This window comes from Bos taurus, chromosome 16 (genome assembly GCF_002263795.3).
Source record: "Bos taurus isolate L1 Dominette 01449 registration number 42190680 breed Hereford chromosome 16, ARS-UCD2.0, whole genome shotgun sequence".
Classification (NCBI taxonomy): domain Eukaryota; kingdom Metazoa; phylum Chordata; class Mammalia; order Artiodactyla; family Bovidae; genus Bos; species Bos taurus.
In genome coordinates, this window is record NC_037343.1 from 6,120,192 (window position 1) to 6,136,715 (window position 16,524).

A 16,524-nucleotide genomic window follows, 5' to 3' on the forward strand; every position below is an offset into this window, starting at 1 on the left:
ACTGTTTACAGAATGTGCTGAGAATGCTCTGTCACGACTGTGCTTTGAGAACTATTGGGCTACAACACCAAACACTGGGAACACAAGTCCATTCCTTTTTATGTTCAGGCACAAACTGCTTTTGACCTGGCCTAAAAGTAATCTATGTCCATTTAATGATAGTGGAGGCAATTTTCTACTATAATTTTCTATTATATTATTTCAGATACTTATATAAATTTAAAAATTTTACCAAAGTACCTCTGCATGCTGGCCTTCCTAACCATTTGCTCTTAATACACTGTATAGTATTAGATCCATCCAACTGATAATATGATAGACACTTAAAAGCCACTTGTTCTCCTGACCTATAGAAATCTTTCTCCTGATATATGAGTACAGCATTCTCAAAGGTGGGCAAATTAACACAATTTGTGCCTGAAAGAAAAAAGAATATGCATTTGTTTAGTACAACTTTAAAGATTCATAGCAACCACTGATTATATTACAGAAAATAAATAGTTACATATCAAACCAATGAATATTTACAGCATTTCTCTTATACCTTGAGACAAATGTCAGAAATCTTGATTTAGTCACATTGACTGTCTCTATATTATCAAAAATACAACATGGGAATGGTGACATTTTAAGAGGTAGAGTTGCATACTTCTGAAATTTAAATTCTCTTCTCCAATGACAGCCCACCTAAATAATGAATGTTTCTATTTTTGCTTTTATCAAAATATGTTACCTTGAGTTATGTTAAACAGTGGAAACAGTGTCAGACTTTATTTTTGGGGCTCCAAAATCACTGCAGATGGTGACTGCAGCCATGAAATTAAAAGACGCTTACTCCTTGGAAGGAAAGTTATGACCAACCTAGATAGGATATTCAAAAGCAGAGACATTACTTTGCCAAGAAAGGTCCGTCTAGTCAAGGCTATGGTTTTTCCTCTGGTCATGTATGGATGTGAGAGTTGGACTGTGAAGAAGGCTGAGCACCGAAGAATTGATGCTTTTGAACTGTGGTGTTGGAGAAGACTCTTGAGAGTCCCTTGGGAGATCCAACGAGTCCATTCTGAAGGAGATCAGCCCTGGGATTTCTTTGGAAGGAATGATGCTAAAGCTGAAACTCCAGTACTTTGACCACCTCATGCGAAGAGTTGACTCCTTGGAAAGGACTCTGATGCTGGGAGGGATTGGGGGCAAGAGGAGAAGGGGATGACAGAGGATGAGATGGCTGGATGGCATCATTGACTCGATGGACATGAGTCTCAGTGAACTCTGGGAGTTGGTGATGGACAGAGAGGCCTGGCGTGCTGCGATTCATGGGGTCACAAAGAGTCGGACATGACTGAGTGACTGATCTGATCTGATCTGATCTGAGTTATGTTAAATGTCTTAGAAATTTGCATATTACAAAGAAATGATTAACAAACAGCAAATTGAGTAGTGACAAGAGCAGAGTTCAACCATAGTACAGGAACAGAGACCAGAAATCTGAGATGCATATCAGAGGATGTTCAAACTGAACCCAAAATGATGTGAAAGAGATAGTTTAGTGTTATCAAATTGCCAACCTCCATTGGATCACAGAAAAAGCAAGGGAATTCCAGAAAAACATCTACATCTGCTTCATTGACTACACTAAAGCACTTGATTGTGTAGATCACAACAAACTGTGGAAAATTCTTGAAGAGTTGGGAATACCAGACTATCTTACCTTTCTCCTGAGAAAACTATGCAGTTGAAGAAGTAACAGTTAGATCCATACATGGTCTATTGACTGGCTCAAAATTAGAAAAAGAGTACTTCAAGGGTGTATATTGTCATCCCGCTTATTTAACTTAAATGCAGAGTACATCATGGCAAAATGCCTGGCTGGATGAAGCTCAAGCTGGCATCCAGATTGCCAGGAGAAATACCAATAACCTCAGCTATGCCTCAGATGACACCACCTTAATGGCAGAAAGTAAAGAGGAACTAAAGGGCCTCTTGGTGAAGGTGGAAGAAGAGACTGAAAAAGCTCGCTTAAAACTCAACATTCAAAAAATGGAGATCATGGCATCTGGTCCCATCACTTCACAGCAAATAAATGGGGAAAAACTGGAAACAGTGACAGACTTCGTTTTCTTGGGCTCTAAAATCACTGTGGATGGTCACTGAAGCCATGACATTAAAAGACACTTGCTCCTTGGAAGAAAAGCTATGACAAACCTCAACAGCATATTAAAAAGCAGGGACATCACTTTGCCAACAAAGCTCCACCTAGCCAAAGATATGACTTTTCCAGTAATCATGTATGATTTGAGAGTTGGACAGTAAGTTCCAAAGAATTGACGCTTTTGAACTATGGTGCTGGAGAAGACTCTTGAGAGTACCTTGGACTGCAGGATCAAAGCAGTCAATCCTAAAAGAAATCGACCCTGAATATTCATTCAAAGGACTGATGCTGAAGCTGAAGCTCCAATACTTTGTTCACCTGATATGAAGAGCCAACTTATTGGAAAAGACCCTGATGCTGGGAAAGATTGAGGGCAGGAAGAGAAGGGGACAACAAACAATGAGATGGTTGAATGGCATCACCAATTCAATGGACATTGGTTTAAGCAAACACCAGGAGACAGTGAAGGACAGGGATGCCTGGCTTGCTACAGTCCATAGGGTTGCAAAGAGTCAGAAATGACTGAATGACTGAACTACAACAACAAATCAAACTTTTATTATTTCTAGGGTTATTAATCCTCTACCAGAATTCAGAACTCTTCATAGGTACCTTGTTAAATTCTAGAATTACTGCTTAATTTCATATTTGGCCATTTATGCTTTGAATTAAAAGATATTTGTCAGCTTTAGAAAAAAAGGAAAAATACTATACTTATGCAATCTTGTGGATGAGACCATTCCCCTCCTAAACATCTTATAGATGCAGGTCCATCAGTTCCAAACCCTTCATCACAGTTGTAAGTAACTTCTTCTCCATATTGGTATCTGTCTTTCTTGTGAGATACAACACCATTCTGAATATAAGGTGGAAGTCCACAAGGAAGTCCTGGGAAGAAATGAAAGAATGATTTCATGTTTTGCTAACTTGGAAATTTAATTTGATGTACTGGTCAACATATTTGGTAGTTTTACTTGAAAATAATAAATCATTATACAGGAACTTCCATGACATGGGAGGAAAGTGCACAAATTTTTCTTAAAATTACCAGTCTGGTGTGTCCATTTGAGCAATAAATTGAAACTGAAATTACCAATATATGAAAGAAAACATCAGTGCTGCTCTAAACAATCATGAGTAATAAAAGAAAAACTCATTGAGACTTCACACTTAGGAAAAGTACTATGTATTGTAAGAAATTAAAAGGGACATTTTAGGAAAGACAAAAGACATCTTTTTTGAAACTTAAATAGATAGGAATATAAATAGGTTTACTAATATAAATAGTTAAGTTTAATTTTATTGCACATCTGGTGTTAATACAAAATAATTGCCAGATTGAAAAGTGATTCTCTATAGAACTAATGGAATTATTAATAACAAAAATGATTAATTTTATATGTCAAATTTGATTTAATGTATAAATATATACATTTTATTTTAATATATAAATGACCTATTGATTAGTTTTAATGAATGGTACTGAAAATAGTGTTTTGTTTGCCTAGTGTCCTCACCTACACACTGAGGTGGAGAGCTCCACTTTCCCATTTGGCATATTATCACATTATTTCCAGATATCTTGAAGCCTTCTTCACAAGTATAACTTAACTTTGTGCCGTGTGCATACAGCCTTTGTTCATGTATTTCTCTCCTTTCTTCTGCAGAGCTAGATGAGTTAATGGTTCCATGGTCTATTTGAGGTGGTTGAGAACATCCAATTTTTTCTGTATGAAGTACAGAGGTCAAAGAGTAAAGTACAAATATAATCTTTAAATTAAAAATGTTAAAATAATCAAATATTACTTTGGATTTTAAAATAAGAATAAAAAGAATACTCAGAACAATTTACAGAATTTTAAAACTAACAGATATTTGAAACTTGCAAGCTATTTGTCTCCATAAACACTATGCTACTACTACTTGTTCAATATGCCCCTTAATCCTTTTTGAAATGAATTTCTTATTGAAATGTTGGATGTATAACAGTATGTTAGCTTCAAATGGGCTACATAATGATTTTACTTTTACATATATTATAAAATGACTAGCAGTATGTCTAGTAACAATAGGTCCTAACATATATTACAATATTATTGACCATATTCTGTATGCTGTATATTACATCCCTCTGGCTTCCTTATTACATAACTGGAATTTGTACTTCAAAATCCCCTCTATCTACTATGCCAACCGCCTCCTCCTTTCTTGCAACAACTCACTAATTTTCTGTATCTGTATGAGCCTGTTTTCCTTTTGTTTTATTTTTAGATTCCACACATAAGTGACATCATGTGGCATTTGTCTTTTTCTATCTGACCTACATCTCTTAGAATAAATACATCCTAGACACATCCATGTTGTTGCAAATGGAAATGTTTCATATTTTATGGCTCGGTCGTAGTTCATATCATGCGTATATATAAAACACATTCTTTATCTATTTATATATCAGTGGACTCTTTAGGTGGCTTCCAAACCTTGGTTATTGTGTGTAATGCTGCAATGAACATTGGAGTGCATATATCTTTTTAGATTAGTGTTTTTGGTTCCTATGAATAAATACCCAGTAGTGGAATAGCTGGATCATATGGCAGTTCTATTTTTAATTTTTAAAGGAAATTCCACATTCTTTTTCATAGCAACTCTGCCAGTTTACAATCCCACCAACAGTGCACAAAGATTCCCTTTTCTCCACATCTTTGACAACACTTGATGTTGTCCTTTTCATGGTAGCCATTATGACAGGTGTGAAGGGACATCACACTATGGTTTCAATATGTTTTTCCTGGATACAGTAGTCTTGGCTGCAAGTTTTTTCCTTTCATTACTTTGTATATGTTGTGCCAGTCCATTATGACCTAAAAAATATTCTTCAGAAGCTGTTGATACTTGTAAGGGTCTCCTTGTAGGTAACTACTGCCTTTCCTCTGGAAGGAGAAGAGGGTGACAGAGAATGATATGGTTGGGTGGCATCACCGTTTCAATGGACATGAACCTGGGCAAACTCTGGGAGATGGTGAGAGACAGGAAAGCCTGGCATGTTGCAGTCCATGGGGTCACAAAGAGTTGGACATGGCTTGGCAACTGAACAACAACTTTCTATTAATTATTTTTTTATTTAAATGGGAGGCTAATTACCTTACAATATTGTGGTGGTTTTTGCCATACATTGACATGAGTCAGCCACGGGTGTACCCCATCCTGAACCCCCCTCCCTCTTCCCTCCCTATCCAACCCCTCTGGGTTGTCCCAGTGCACCATCTTTGAGTGCCCTGTTTCATGCATCAAACTTAGACTGGTGATCTATTTCACATATAGCAATATACATGTTTCAATGCTTTTCTCTCAAATCATCCCCCCCTCGACTTCTCCCACAGAGTCTAAAACTCTGGTTTTATATCATGTCTCTTTTGCTGTCTTGCATATAGGGTCGTCGTGACCATCTTTCTACATTCCATATATATATGCATTAATATACTGTATTGGTGTTTTTCTCTCTGACTTATATCACTCTGTATAATAGGCTCCAGTTTCATACACCTAATTAGAACTGATTCCACTGCAATCTTTTTAATAGCTGAGAAATATTCTGTTGGGCATATGTACCACAACTTTCTTATCCATTCGTCTGCTGATGAACATCTAGGTTGGTTCCATGTCTTAGCTATTGTAAACAGTGCTATGACGAACATTGGGGTTACATGTGTCTCTTTCAATTCTGTTTTCAATGGGTATGCCCAGTAATGGGATTGCTGGGTCATATGGCAGATCTGTTCAGTTTTTTTTTTTTTTTTTTAAGAATCTCCACACTGTTACCCATAGTGGTTGTAGTAGTTTGCATCCCACCAACAGTGTAAGAGGGTTCCCTTTTCTCCACACCTTCTCCTGCATTAGACTTTTAGATAGCAGCCATTCTGACTGGCAGGAGATGGTACCTCACTGTGGTTTTGATTTGCATTTCTCTGACAATGAGTGATGCTGAGCATTTTTTCATGTGTTTGTTAGCCATCTGTATGTCTTCTTTGGAGAAATGTCTGTTTAGCGCTTTGGCCCATTTTTGGATTGGGTCATTTGTTTTTCTGGTATTGAGCTGCATGAGTTGTTTATATGATTTTGAGATTAGTTGTTTGTCAGTTGCTTCATTTGCTATTATTTTCTCCCACTTTGAAGTCAGTCTTTTCACCTTGCCTAGAGTTGTCTTCATTGTGCAAAAGCTTTTACATTTAACTAGATCTCATTTGCTTGTTTTTGGTTTTATTTCCATTACTCTGTGAGGTGGGCCATAGAGGATCTTGCTGTGATTTATGTCAAAGAGAGTTTTGCCTATGTTTTCCTCAAGGAGTTTTATAGTTTCTGATCTTACATTTAGATCTTAAATCCATTTTGAATTTACTTTTGTGTATGGTGTTGGAAAGTGTTCTAGTTTCCTTCTTTTACAGACGGTTGACCACTTTTCCCAGCACCATTTGTTAAAGAGATTGTGTTTACTCCATTGTATATTTTTGCCTCCTTTGTCAAAGATAAGGTGTCCACAGGTGCATGGATTTATCTCTGGGCTTTCTATTTTGTTCCATTGATCTATATTTCTGGCTTTGTACTAGTAAAATACGATCTTGATGACTGTAGTTTTGTAGTATAGTCTGAAGTCAGGCAGGTTGATTCCTCCAGTACCATTCTTATTTCTCAAGATTGCTTTGGATATTCGAGGTTTTTTTTTATATTTCCATACAAATTGTGAAATAATTTTTCTAGTTCTGTGAAAAAATGTCGTTGGAGCTTGATAGGGATTGCACTGAATCTATAGATTGCTTTGTGTAGTATACTCATTTTCAGTATATTGGTTCTCCCAATCCAGGAACATGGTATATTTCTCCATCTATTTGTGTCATCTTTGATTTCCTTCATCAGTGTTTCATAGCTTTCCATGTATAGGTCTTTTGTTTCTTTAGGTAGATTTATTCCTAAGTATTTTATTCATTTCATCACAGTGGTGAATGGGATTGATTCCTTAAATTCTCTTTCTGTTTTCTCATTGTTAGTGTATAGGAATGCAAGGGACTTCTGTGTATTAATTTTATATCCTGCAAATTTACTATATTCATTGATTAGCTCTAGTAATTTTCCCATGGTGTCTTTAGGGTTTTCTATGTAGAGGATCATGTCATCTGCAAACCATGAAAGTTTTACTTGTTCTTTTCCAATCTGGAGTCCTTTATTTCCTTTTCTTCTCTGAGTGTTGTGGATAAAACTTCCAAAACTATTCTGAATAGTAGTATTGAGAGTGAGCACCCTTGTCCTGTTCCTCACTTTAGGGGAAATGATTTCAATTTTTTGCCACTGAGGATAATGTTTGCTGTGGGTTTATGATATATGGCTTTTATTATATTGAGGTATGTTCCTTCTATGCCTTCTTTTTAGAGGGTTTTTATCATAAATGGATGTTGAGTTTTGTTAAAGGCTTTATCTGCATCTATTGAGATAATCATATGTGTTGTTTTCCTTCAATTTTTAATGTGGTGTGTGACATTGATTGATTTGTGAATATTGAGGAATCCTTGCATCCTTGAGATAAAGCCCACTTGGTCATGATGTATGGTCTTTTTAATATGTTGTTGGATTCTGATTGCTAGAATTTTGTTAAGGATTTTTGCATCTGTGTTCATCAGTGATATTGGCCTTTAGTGTTCTTTTTCTGTGGCATCTTTGTCTGGTTTTGGAATTAAGGTGATGTTGGCCTCACAGAGTGAGTTTGGGAGTTACCTTCCTCTGTAATTTTCTGGAAAGGTTTGAGTAGGATAGGTGTTGAAAAGAAAAGTGAATGTGAAGTTATTCAGTCGTGTCCAACTCCTTGCGACCCCATGGACTGTAGCCTACCAGGCTTCTCCGTCTGTGGGATTTTCTAGGCAAGAGTATTGGAGTGGGTTGCCATTTCCTTGTCCAAGGGATCTTCCCCACCCAGGGATTGAACACAGGTCTACTACATTGCAGGCAGATGCTTTACGCTCTGAGCCACCAGGGAAGGATAGGTGTTAGCTTGTCTCTAAATTTTTGATAAATTCACCTATGAAGCCGTCTGGTCCTGGGCTTTTGTTTGCTGGAAATTTTTGATTCCAGTTTCTGTTTCCATGCTTGTGATGGGTCTGTTAAGATTTTCTCTTCTTCCTGGTTCAGTTTTGGAAGGTTATACTTTTCTCAGAATTCATCCATTTCTTCCAAGTTGTCCATTTTATTGGCATATAGTTGCTGATAGTAGTCTCTTGTGATCCTGTGTATTTCTGTGTTGCCTGTTCTGATTTCTCCATTTTCATTTCTAATTTTATTGATTTGATTCTTCTCACTTTTTTTCTTGATGAGCCTGGCTAATGGTTTCTCTATTTTATTTATCTTCTCAAAGAAGCAGCTTTTAATTTTGTTGATTTTTGCTATCATCTCCTTTGTTTCTTCTTCATTTATTTCTGCCCCAGTTTTTATGCTTTCCTTCCTTATACTATCCCTGAGGTTCTTCTTTTTCTAGTTGCTTTAGGTGTAAAATTAGGTTATTTATTTTCTCTTGTTTCTTGAGGCAGGCTTGTAAAGCTATGAACCTTCCCCTTAGCATTCTTTTTACTGATTCCCTTATGTCTTCAGTTGTTGTGTTTTCATTTTCATTTGTTTCTATGCATATTTTGATTTCCTTTTTGATTTCTTCCATTATTTTGTTGGTTATTAAGAATCGTGTTACTTAACCTCCATATGTTTGTATTTTTAATTTCTTTTTCCTGTAGTTGACATTTGATCTTACTGCATTGTGATCAGAAAAGATCTCTGAAAGGATTTCATTTTTTTTTTTTTTAATTTTCCAAGGCTAGATTTATGGCCCACGATGTGATGTATCCTGGAGAATGGCCCTTGTGCACTTGAGAAAAAGGTGAAATGTACAGTTTGTGGGTGAAATGTCCTATAGATATCAGTTAGGTCTAATTGTATTCATTGTATCATTTAAGTTTGTGTTTCCTTGCTAATTTTCTGTTTGGATGACATGTCCATATGTGTGAGTGGGTGGAGTATTAAAATCTTCCACTATTATTGTGTTATTGTTTATTTCTCCTTTCATACTTGTTAGCATTTGCCTTATGTATTAAGCTGCTCCTATGTTGGCTGCGTGTATATATTTATAGTTGTTATATCTTCTTTTTGGATTGACCTTTGATCATTAGGTAGTATCTTTCTTTGTCTCTTTTTATGGCCTTTATTTCAAAGTCTATTTTATCTTATATGAGTATTGCTACTCCTGCTTTCTTTTGGTGTCCAATTGCATGAAATATCTTTTTCCAGCCCTTCACTTTCAGTCTGTACATGTCCTTTGTTTTGAGGTGGGTCTCTTTTAGATGGCAGGGGTCTTGTTTTTGTATCCATTCAGCTAGTCTTTGTCTTTTGGTTGGGGCATTCAACCCATTTACATTTAAGCTACTTATTGATAAGTATGATCCCATTGCTGTTTACTTTGGAACAACAACATTATTTTTTTTTCCATTAAATGATAATATGCCCTGGTATGGACCTCTTCAGGGTCATCTCTCTTTGGGAACTGTCTGACTTCTAGACCTGAATGTCTGTTTCCTTCCCCAGGTTAGAAAAGTTTAGCTATTATTTCTTCAAGTAAGTCTCTGTCTCTCTCTATTTTAGATCCCCATAATGAGAATGGTACTGAAGTTGTCCCAGATGTCTGTTAACCTATCCTCATTTTATAAATTTTTTTTTTTCTTTTTCCTCTGCTGTTTGGGAAGTTTCCACTACCCTGTCTTCCAGATCTCTGATCCATTCTTCTGAATCCTCTAATCTACTATTGATTTTCTCTACTGTGTTTTTCATTTCAGCTGTTGTATCCTTCAGCACTGTTTATTCCTTCTTTATATTTTCTTATTCTTAAAATTCTGTTTTCATTCATTCTTCTCTAGAGTCCACTGAACATCTTTATGGTCATTACCTTGAATGCTTTATTGGGTAGTTTGCTTAACTTTGTTTAGTGATTTTTCTCAGATTTTGTCTTATTCTTTCATTGGGCAATGCATTTCTCTGTCTCCTGATTTTACGTAACTCTGTGTTTATTTCTAAGAGTTAGGTGTATTCCTGCTCTTAGAGAAGTGGTCTTATGCAAAAGTCTATGGGGCCCAACAGAATGGTCCCCTCTGTAGGATCTGTGCAGCAGATCTAGATGCTATAGGGGTGCCCTTCTGCTGTGTCAATGCCAACTACTCTGGGTGCACTGGTAGGCAAGGATCCCACCTCCTCCCCAGGTGGCTGACAGACTGTGCCTCATGTGGTGGCTGCCAGCCCACTCATAGGCAGGATGAATTGCTGATGGAGCTGGCTTCGGGGCCTAAGCATACTTGAGCTGGTGATATCACACCCAAGAGCAGGGTGAGATGCAGGTGTTGCAGCTGTGGAGCCCCATGGAGTCGGGGGTTGGTGCTGTCATGCTGGTGAGCTGTTAAGCCTCTGGTGCTAGTAAGCTATGTATGTGTGTGTTAGGGAGAACTCTAAAGTGGTACTTGTCTCTCATGATGGCTGTCACCAGTATCTATGATCCCAGTTGTCTCCTATCTCTCTAGAAGTTTCACAAAGATAAACAAATTAGTCTAACCCAAGCCTCTTTCCCATTGATGCCTCTTCACTGGGACACAGAGTATGGGAGATTTTGCATGCCTTTAAAGAACAGAAGAAACTCTGTTTCCTAAAGCCCTCTGGCTTTCTTCTGCACAAGTTACTCTGGCCTTCTAAGTCAGAATTTCTGGGGGCTTATTTTTCAGGACCATGACTCCCAGGCTGGGTAGGCCCAGTTGTCCCTTCGTTCTTGTCCTTTTGATCATTAGGAATAAAATTTGCATAAACATAAATTTTACCTGTTATTTGCACAGTAGTCCAAGGAGTTTGTGTGTGTTTCACATCATAAGTGAAAGAGTGTTCATCAGTTCATAACTGAAACTGTGATTTACTGTTTCAAGATAAATGGAAGAGACAGAGAGGTTTTCATCTTGCTGATCCATACAAAGATTGCGTGCATGCTCAGTCACTTAGTCATGTCCAACTCTTTGTGACCCAATGGACTCTAGCCCACCAGGTTCCTCTGTCCATGGAATTTCCCAGGCAAGAACGCTGGAGTGGGTTGCCACCCTCCTCCCCATGGGATCTTCCCCAACCAGGGATCGAACCCATATCTTCTGCACCTCGTGCATTGCAAGAGGTTTCTTTACCACTGAGCCACCATGGAAGGATACAAAGGTTAGAGGAGTATTAATCTTCTTTAAAGAATATTTTAAACAAACTTGTGCATGCACTACTTACCAATACAACGTGGGATTGACTGCCATCTCCCATCCTTGCACACAATTTCTTCTGCATCTTGAATTAAATAATTTTCTTTACATAGAATTGATATTTTTTCTCCATCCTGATATTTCACTGTAGTTGTCATATCGCGAGCATTGGGAATCTGAGGTGGAGGTGGGCATGGTTGTATTTGTGCTTCTGAAAATATTAAAATTAGATTTCTTGATTAAAAAGCATAAGTTCAAATATTAAAGGAAAATTTTTCAATAAACAGAAAGCTCTAATGTTATATCATAAATGATCAAATAATATGATACTCTGTAATTATACTCTTAAGCTTGTTTAGCACTTCAGTATATCACATTTGGTTCATTGTCTCATGGTCTTAGATTCTTCCTTTTATTCTTCCTGTGCTCAATCTTGCATGATTTAGGTAAAACGGATTTTATTTTTTTCTAACCTTTAGGATGCCCTAATTGAACTGCTCACTCAGTTATAGATACTGAGGAAAAACTGTTATCAGGGTCTCTCTTTTTTTTTTTTTTTTTAGATTTTCATGATCAGATATATTGGACTTGGATTGAAGCCCTCACCAATTTTTCTACCATGGGAGTTGATTAGCTAGATGAGAAACTACATTTAGTTAATAAACTATTAATGTGATGCTAATTCTTGAACAAGGTAAGAGTTAGATAGGTTCACTGGGATTTAGAGTGTATTGTTTACAGTTCAGTACTCTCCTGGAGGTACAATTCACTAGCTTGCCTGCACTGTTAAACCCTATATACACTGATGAATGCACTTTCTTTAACAGATTAGCAAGCCTGGCTTTTTCTATGTGACCAGAGGGTATAAAAGATCCCTCTGTAAACTGTGTCTGAGTCCATCAAATAAAGATACCTCAAATATCCAATTCATAATCTGAAGACAAAACCTGTTCTGCTCAACTGAGGGAAGACTGCGTGAATACACCTGGAAGAATTTGGAGCGCTTTATGACTCCTTGGTTTTGCTTTCTCCTGTCACACTTCGTTTCTATTTCATTAGAAACACTCTGCAAGTATAGGCTGGAAACTCATAAATCCTTTCAGGGAGCCAACATTTTGTATTAAATTCAGGGACATATTTGACTGAATACACTTTATTCATCATAGTAATATCATCAGATTTTCTATTCTGATCTAAGTCAATAGGAGTATTTTGTGTTCTGTGTTGTGCTTAGTCATTCAGTAATGTCAAACTCTTTGTGACCCCATAGACTATAATCTGCCAGGCTCCTCTGTCCATGGGGATTCTGGATTCTCCAGGCAAGAATACTGGAATGGGTTGCCTTGCCCTCCTCCAATGGATCTTCCCAACACAGGAGTCGAACCGAGGTCTCCTGCAACTTGGGTGGATTCTTTACCATCAGAGCCACCAGGGAAGACTTGGAATATTTTATGTTTCATCAGAAATATTTATCTTATTTCTGTTTTAACTCTTGACATTTTTATCAATGTATTTTCAATAATTTATTTTATGTCTGATGTTTAAACATTTTTGTCCTAATAATTTTGTTAAAAGTCTTGCAAAAGTTAGTCTATACACTACATTTCCCCATAAACTGAATATTTTGCAAATCAGCTATTTATACTTTTTAGCTTATTATAAAAATTGACATTTTAATTTTAGTTTTTCTTTCCTTCTATGTTCTTTGGATATATGTTCTTTTCTAGATTCGAGATTGTACTATCCATTACTTAAGTCCATTTTTTTGTAAAGCAAGTTTTAATCTATACATATCTTTGATTTTTGCTGTACACCATAGATTCCAAAGTATACAATTTTCATTTTACTTAATTTAACATATTTTCTGTCAGTAAATCACAGACAAATTTTTTTTTTAATTTCCAAGTTTTGTGATATGAGTGAATAAGTTGTTTAGCTAGATTTCTTTTAATTTACAATTGCTTTTAATTAATAGAGAATAATTTGAGGACACATTACATGAAATTGATTAGGAATTCTTTTATCACATGAAAATAATCAGGTGTTTTAAATTAATTAGCTATATTTCAATAAATTAATGTGGACTTCCAGAGAAGGCATATTATGAAAACTATGAAGACCTATTTTATAAATATTAAAAAGGTAATTCACAAGGACTAAGCCATTAAAAATATATAATGTATCTAAGAATATATCCAAATACACGAAGCAAAGATGGGCAGAACTGACAGAAGAAATAGACAAATCCACACCCCTTGTCAGCAATTCTGAGAGCATTCCTACTCTGATGGATAGAACAACTAGAAAAAGCTATTTTAAGATACAGGTACATTTTAGAACACTATGAACAATGTTAACCTGATCTAGAAACTAGAATATGCATATACTTTATATGAAATGGAAACATCACAAAGATAGACAATATGCTGTGCAACAAAGAAAGAATACAATTCAAAATATTAAAAATTTACAGTGTGTTCTATGACAAGGGAATTAGACTAGAAATCAATAAGAATAAATTATCTATGTAATCACCGATGATAATCACCAAATTCTGTACAGTAAATATATGCAGCTCTCTAGATAACAATCATACCACAGTATTACTGTTAATGGAGTGGGTTATTTAGAAAATCATAAATATGTGAGAATTAAACAACACATTTCTAAGCAACTGTTACGTCAAAGAAGCCACTAGGAATATTAGAAAATATTTCACATACAGTTAATTGAAAATAAAATTGATATATATTTGTAAATTTTTGAGGCACAGGTAAAGCAATGCTTAGAAGTGAAAAAAGGTAGTTTTACATAGGTAAAGCAATACTCAGAAGTAAAAAAAGGTAGTTTTACAGGTTTAGATTTAAAAAGCATGATGGTTTGAATCAATGTTATCATTTTTATCTTAAAAAATGAGAGAGTAAAATTAAAATGAAGTGATCAGAAAAAAGGAAAATTAAGTCCACAAGAGAGAAAAAATTGAGAAAGATTAATAGAAAAGAGAAAACAGAAAATTAAGAAAGTTAAAAATCATGAATATTAACAAGATAAAAATCAGACAAGAGAGGAAATGGAAGAAACTGTGTTAAAAATGTTAATTTGAAAATAATAACTTTGAAAAACAAAACTCTATTCACAAAATAAAGGAGGGAAACAACTCTCAATACCAAAAATGAAAGAGGTGAGATTACCCAATATACTATAGGATTAAAAGAAAAATAGAATGTTATGTGACTATTAGAAATGATTTTACATCAATCAGTTTCATAAGTTAGGTAAAATAGAGATATTTCTTGAAAAATGCAACAGTCACAGTGATAAGACAATGTAGAAAATGTGAATAGCATACTCCCTATTAAAGAAACTGAATTCTTCATCAAGGGAATTTTTTGAAGAAGCAAACTGGATATCAGATCTCACGTGTGCTCAATCGTGTCCAACTCTCTGCAACTCTATGGACTGCAGCCTGCCAGGCTTCTCTGTCCATGGGATTCTGCAGGCAACAATACTGGAGTGGGTAGCCATTCCCTTCTCCAGGGAATCTTCCCTACTCAGGGATTGAACCCGGGTCTCCTGAATTGCAGGCAGATTCTTACTGTCTGAGCCCCCAAGGAAGCCTATTTGTATGTCTGGAAAGATTGAAGCAGAAATAAATAGAGACATACCATGTTTATGAATTCAAAATTCAATATGGTAAAGATGCCAATTGTCCACAATTCTTTTCTCATTACAAAGTCATCCCGTTGGATATACAACCCAACATTTTATCAAAATTTGTAAGTCTCCCCTGAAATTTCTATGTTCAAAACCAAAATAACTAAAGTAATTTTGAGTGAGAGGAACATACTTGGAGACTATTATCAGACTTTCAGCCTGCTAAAAAGCTAGTTACAAAGGTAATTTGGCAACAGTGAAGATAGTTGAATGACTAAATAGAAAGTTGAGAAATAAATCAACACTTTCATAGTTAACTGATTTTTCACTTCAAAGGCTTTTCCACACATATTCTTAAAATAATTGACAATCCATCCATAAAAAATCAACTCCTACTTTATGCAATCCTCAAATGTTAACATGAGATAGATAACATACTTAAATATACTCACATAAAATTATAAAGTTTCTAGAAGAAACTGTAGAACATATGTACTTCACTACCTGTAAATGTTACTTGTTTCCTTAAAGATGCAGTTGTGTAGCAAATTCTTTTAATTTTATATTTGCTATTAATTTATAAACATGAGTTCCTTGAAATTTGTTGGGAATTCCTTCATCATATGAAATAATAAATTGTTGTAATGTAACTATATTTAATAAGCTAATATATATTTTCAGACAAGGTGCATGACAAAAAGTAAGAAATATTTTATAATTATAAAATGTTAATTCACAAAGACCAAGCAATCATAAGTATATAATGATTAATATACAATGCTGTGCTTAGCCACTCCATCATGTCTCACTCTTTGTGATCCCATGGTCTGCACCTGCCAGGCTCCTCTGTCCTTGGGGCTTCTCCAGGCAAGAAACTAGAGTGGGATGCCTCCATGGGATCCTCACAACACAGGGATTGAACCCAGGTCCCCCCCACTGCAAGCAGATTATAGACTGATCTACCGGGGAAACTCAAGAATCCTGGAGTGGGCAGCCTAACTCTTCTCTAGGGGATATTCCTGATCTAGAAATTGAACTGGGGTCTCCTGCATGGCAGGCGGATTCTTTACCAGCACAACTTCCAGGGAAGCCCATAATATACAATGTACATTATGTATCAGCATGGCAGTTATTTAGAAGCTTGTTGTTTAATTCCCAAATAGTTATGTTTTTCTAAATAATTTATTCTCCATTAATACAGCTTTATTGTTGTATGATTTTTATATTAGGATCTTTATAAAAGGATGAATTATGAGGTGGAATATTAGACAGTAGATCTGGTTTTCTACTGATTTGAAGCTTCTTTCTAGATATTCTAGGCTTGTAGAAATTGGTAAACATATTGAGGATAGGGAGTCAAGATGTCATAGAGTTCGGAGAAGAGAAACACAGATATTAAAAGTGGAAAATTGAAATGAACCTATT

At 35.9% G+C, this 16,524-nt stretch overlaps 1 protein-coding gene across 1 annotated transcript in view; it reads right to left on the reverse strand.

The window, feature by feature from the left end:
* The window catches only part of LOC781004 (complement factor H-like), a 75,045-nt gene that overhangs the window by 19,341 nt on the left and 39,180 nt on the right, over positions 1-16,524 (reverse strand). The window contains 4 exon segments of the mRNA XM_024976667.2: positions 241-417; positions 2,861-3,034; positions 3,664-3,873; positions 11,474-11,656. Of these exon segments, the coding sequence (XP_024832435.2) occupies positions 241-417; positions 2,861-3,034; positions 3,664-3,873; positions 11,474-11,656 (744 nt within the window).